This window comes from Lutjanus erythropterus, chromosome 3 (genome assembly GCF_056507025.1).
Source record: "Lutjanus erythropterus isolate fLutEry1 chromosome 3, fLutEry1.hap2, whole genome shotgun sequence".
Taxonomy (NCBI): domain Eukaryota; kingdom Metazoa; phylum Chordata; class Actinopteri; order Lutjaniformes; family Lutjanidae; genus Lutjanus; species Lutjanus erythropterus.
The window spans coordinates 24,633,684-24,639,161 of NC_139319.1; the positions used below are offsets into that span (position 1 = coordinate 24,633,684).

The window sequence follows — 5,478 nt, forward strand, 5'->3', positions numbered from 1 at the left end:
ATAATAAGAAAAATTCAGTACCTAAATACTCTGTTAACATGATGGATGGTGACGGGAAGTACTGGAGTAATTGGACTGATTCTGCATGATTTAGCTTACAAGTGCGGGCAAATTCTTGTCCTTAAAAGTCTTGATGCAGCTGGATGATGATTCATTACATCCACATCTTTTGAAGTAATGATTTATGGAGTTTATACTGACAACTTATGCAATATGCAACTATCAGCATGCCAGGTTGGAAAGAAAGCCTCTTTTAACCTGTCAGTTAATCAGATTATATGATGGCATTTTGGTGTTTGTTTTCTGCAGCAGTTTTCTTGCAGATGCCAGACTGACATTTAAATCAGACCCAAACCCCAACAAGTTTCCACTTGGTATCAAATAGGTTTACCATCTGTCATTTCAAAACAGCGGGGGATTTTAATGTTGTGGCTCCCACCCACAGCTATGTGGCATTTTTCACTGAGCTGTTAAGAGTGTTTGCCACCTCTGTCTTTCCTTTTATCGGTCGGTTTCCCTGCAATTCCCCCTGCACCTTGTACACAGCTATATGCAGGGGTGCTCTACACTGTTTTATCTGAGCAAATCTAGCACACCACGGGGCTTTCGAACCAGCGAAATCCAGGTGTCTGCGCATGCACAGATTACACTCTACACATTATTAGAAGTGTTCATGCTGCATTTAGTTTGGGTTATTTGAAGTGGGGTTGCATGAGGTACTTATCCATAGTCTGTGTATTAGATGGTGGGTTGGCACATCCCCAGATTGAAACAGCAGAGTGGAGTACCAGCACAGAAGCTAAGCAGTGTGCTGCTTTCACCAGGGTCAGCAGCAAGTCAGTTTGATTGTACGATATACTTAAAATATTTTCACTGCTTTACGTTGCAGTCAGACCAAACTACCATTGTGTAAGCCAAATATCACTCTTTACGATGCAACCAGTAACAGTAAGTTTACCACACAAAACATAGAAGTTGTTGGACTACTTCTGTTAGCTTGTTTTGTGTTACTGTGTGATCTGAGCTAACCTTTAAAAAAAAAATGAAGCCACACAATAACACAAACTAACTAACCGATCAAGGCACCCGTAGACCTGCTACTCCTGTGGTCTGTGAGATAAAATTAACGTTTTTGCTAATGGAGTTGTGTTGCCTTGGAGTGAATGATATTTGGCTTACATAACAGTGCTTAGCAAAGGCTGACCAGAAGATAAATCGGTTAAAATATTCTAAATATAGCATAGATTTAAACTGATGTAGATTTTTTGGAAGTGGCTTGAGCACATTTTGCTGCTGAGCCTGTCCGCAGCAGCACATTGCTTTGGTTCCTCTCCTTCAAACTGGGGTTGTGCCAACCTTCATCTACTGACAATCATAAGTGCCTCGTACAACCCCACTCCAAATAATGTTAAGTGTCTCTTTAAGGCACTTGAATAAGAAACTGCAAAAACACAAAAATCCAACCATGATCATTCACCTTTAACGCAGCACATCTGGTGGAAAATGATACATTTTTTCAGTCACAAGAGTCTTTGGATTTATGGAAGTCTCTTTCCAGGCTTCGACACAAGCTACAAAACCACAGGAAAATTGAATCCAAGGCTGCCGCATTCATTCATTGTGATATTTCAGTGCAAATTAGTTGAGGAGACTTGTCATAAAAAAATTGGTTTGCTTGTTCACATTTGAGTGGCATCCCTATGGCATTTTGTTTTGTAACCATCTCACAATGAAGTATGTAACTGCACCTCGTCTTAGTTGTGATTTAGACGTTTGTCTAAATATGAGTCTCTTGTGTATAATATTTCACACACACTCTCTTTCTGGCTCTGCTCAAAATGTGAGGCTGCCACAACTGCTCCTCCTTATAGAAGATGTGCTACATGTCCTCTGTTCAGTGGGAAACCCATTCACACATTTAATCAGTCAGTATAAGTCCTTACGACTTGAAGAGTTTGGGGTAAAGGGCCTTGATAGGCGATGGGGTGGTGATAGCGTTCCCAGAGGAGATGGTCGTCTCCTGTCCGCCCTCCAGCTTCTGGGATGCCACCTCAGTCTTACTGAAGCTGCACTCCAGGAAAGGCATCCCAATCTTCTTCACCTGTCCATCTCTGGTCATGAGACACGGCCGACAAAGCAGCCTCAGAATAGCTCTCCTCATGTCCTTACTGGTCAGAGTGTAGATGATGGGGTTGAGGAGCGAGTTGACCATGGCTACTCCTAGGAAGTAATCAGCTTTGTAGAGCAGGTGACAGCTGCGGGTGGGGCAGAAAAAGTCCAGGAGGAGGAGGAGGAAGAGGGGCAGCCAGCAGGCGATGAAGACGCCAAGCACAATAGTGACTGTCTTGAGGAGGGCAATGTACTTCTGCGACTTCCTTGCCAAGCCCTTCCTCACACTGCCTGACAGGCCCAGCCGCTGGCGCTGCGTGTTTGTGCGGACAATGCGAAAAACTCTGGCGTACAGCACCACGATGGCTAAGAGCACCGCGCTGAACACAGACACACAGAAGAGGATGTAGCTCTTGGCATAAAGCGGGAGGACTGTCGAACACTGGTCCAGTCTGTGGATGCAGTTCCATCCCAAAATAGGGAGGACCCCCAAAAACCCTGCCAGGGCCCAGCTTGCACCAATCAGCGCCAACATCCGCCCCCGCTTTGCCCCATGGTATGGCCTCATAGTCACCATAGTAACATGCCGTTCAATTGCAATAGCCAACAGACTAATTATAGAGGCAGCCAGTGTGATGAAGACCCCTCCCTCCCTGAGGAACCATAGCAACGGCGTCAGTTTCAAAGTATTAGGTCCAGACATGATTATGTTGGCCATGTATGTAATCCCAGCCAGCAGATCAGACAGGGTCAGGTTCCCCAGCAGGTAATACATGGGCAGGTGGAACTTCTTGTTCCTCCAGATGGCGATAAGAACCACCGCGTTCTCCAGGACGATGAGGAGGCACACCACCAGGAAAGCAATGCCGTCGGGTTTGAGCCCCTCACGGTAGCGGTCTTTCTGCTGCAGCTTGCCAGTGTAGTTGTAATGCTCCATGATGACCGATTTGTCCATGTACTCCCAGAAGAACTGCAGGTAGCCATGAGAGGAGGGTGTAGGGGAGATGGAGAATGTGGGTGTAGAGGGGGGAGTCCCCACATAAGCAGAACTTGAAACCTCCATTCTTTATGTTGCTTTACTTCTTTTCTGCCTGCCGTCAGTGGCTATAAAGTCATTGTTGGTATCATCCTTTTGGCAGCAGGTGGTGTGAAGAATTTGTTACACAGAAACGTCTGACCTCCTTCACAAGAATACCTAGAGTTTTTCTTTTTGGCCAGAAGACGGTGCTGTTGAGCTCTGTTTGTCCTGGTTAGAGGGTCCAGATACTGCAGAAAGACATAAAAGAAAGGATGCAGAAGCACTTTAAAACATCACATTCCTAAATTAAAGTAAGTAAATTAACCTTGCATGCATTTTGAAACATTTAAGAGTTATGTTATGCTGACATTTAAGACATTTCAGCCACCTTAAAAGCATCGAGTCATGAATCAATGATTCACAATTCCACAAAAACCAAAGCATAGGCTGGTGGTGCAGAATGCTAAAACTGAAAGCATCAATATCTTACCCTGACTGTAAACTATGTAAGTCGTAAAGATAAGCTGAATGCACTTTCCTATGACGTGTATAAACTGAGTTGATATGAATCTTAAACTGCAGTCATAACCTCAACAGTTCCACTTCAACAGATAAGACCGAGCAATTATTGCAGAATATTAAGATAAAAAAATGATACGCAGATCACTTAAACAAATAAACATTTAGTCTTTCCAATTGTGTTTTAAGTGTACATCAGTCATCGTAAAGGTTGTTAGACAGGAACCATCATAACACATGAATCTGGCACACATGTAGCTGCTTTGACACAGTTTAGATGAGGTGTTTCTGAAGTGGCCCACACATGCAAATACACTTAAAGAGCATGTCCAAACTTTATGGCCTTTGTGAACCATAATCAGAAATACAATATGTTATTCAATTATTTTAGCTTACACTCTTGGGTGATTAGGGTTGCATTCCTTTGAGTCTCTGTCGCGTGAGGGAATGTTTTTCTCGCTTCCTTGAGTCATATGTTAACATTTAACAAATGGTCTGGAGACTAAGCCATTCAATCTGCTGCTGCCAAGAATTTGGGAGAAACTTGTCCATGTTGAAGCAAACAGCTGAGTGTCGGGTCCCACAATAGTACAGACCAAATCTTCGCCAATGGATGAAAATATGAATGGAGATCATGAATGAAAACTGATATCTGTAGTGTAAAATTATACATGATGAGATATGATGGAGAGAATGCGTGTATCATGATCAAAACCATCTGCATTTGTGCTTAGATTTTACTTAAAAAAACAGACTTACAATAGTTCAAAAAGTGCGTGTGACTTTTACACTATATGTTGCTCATAGTTTAATCTTTAATAAGTTTTAGCAACCTTTCTTTTTGTCAGGTGTAAATAGCATCATAAAGCAATGGACTGATCACAGTAAAGTTTTCTATTAACAAATCACAAACAATCATAAAACTCTAAAGGTAGTGATAATGTGTAAGTTAAGATAATACTTCACTGATCCTACACAGGGGAAATTTGCAGTATTAATGCAGCAAAGGGGGCAGCAAAAAAAAAAGCATCACCAAAAAGGCAATAAATAATAAATAGGTAAGCAAGCAAGATAAACAAGGAAAATAAAATGATATGATATAAACAATAACCAGGCACCTAACTTTCTGTTATGACCCCGACACAACCATATAAAAATGATCTGCAACAAATTTCCCAATAATAATATCATCATCGATCTCATATATTTTATCACGCATACGATATGCCTCACAAACAAATTACCTTGAAATTGTTGTACCGTTGCCCTTATCCTGCACTTCATCTGCCTTTCAGTGAGGAGAATCCAAACAAGAGCACCAAGTGACTCACAGTCAAACTGACAAGGCAGAGGGAGTGAAGGAAGACCTAAGTTTAAACACGCAACAGCTCAAAAGGGGGCTGGTCTTTACCCAAACTCTCTGTCTCTCCCACTCACATTCTCCCTCTCTCTCTCTTTGTCTCTCTCTCTCTCGCCCTCTCTCTCTCTCTCACACACACACATACACATTCATTAACAGACATTTGTGTTCATTAGTCAGTGCATTATTCAGCTGCATACTAAAAAGTTCTTTAAAATCTGCTAGCTAGAATGTGGTGATGTGAAGAGTGAGCTAACCTTTGGTCCCACCAAAAAAGAACTACTTCTAGAAGTAATACGTTAAAAGTCTTTTTGTTACCATTAATTTTATCTAATACGGGTAGGTGCAAGTTCAGCCAGATCTGGCTCGAGAACGGTGCATTTAGTGCTTGTTTGAAGATGAAGTAAACTTCATCCAGTAAGTAAGAAAGACCAGTAAATGCTCAATTTAGGAACTGTAAATGCATTAGGGA

The 5,478-nt window shown here is 42.1% G+C and overlaps 1 protein-coding gene across 1 annotated transcript; it reads right to left on the reverse strand.

Annotated features, from left to right (window-relative positions):
* Nucleotides 1-1,022: 1,022 nt before the first annotated feature.
* On the reverse strand, nt 1,023-5,032 carry s1pr5b (sphingosine-1-phosphate receptor 5b). Its single transcript, XM_084715544.1, has 2 exons — nt 4,891-5,032; nt 1,023-3,375 (listed from the first exon to the last, which is right to left on the reverse strand). The coding sequence occupies exon 2, from the start codon at nt 3,170-3,172 to the stop codon at nt 1,940-1,942; it is 1,233 nt and encodes a 410-aa protein (XP_084571670.1). The 5' UTR covers nt 3,173-3,375; nt 4,891-5,032; the 3' UTR covers nt 1,023-1,939.
* Between the last annotated feature and the right edge of the window lie 446 nt (nt 5,033-5,478).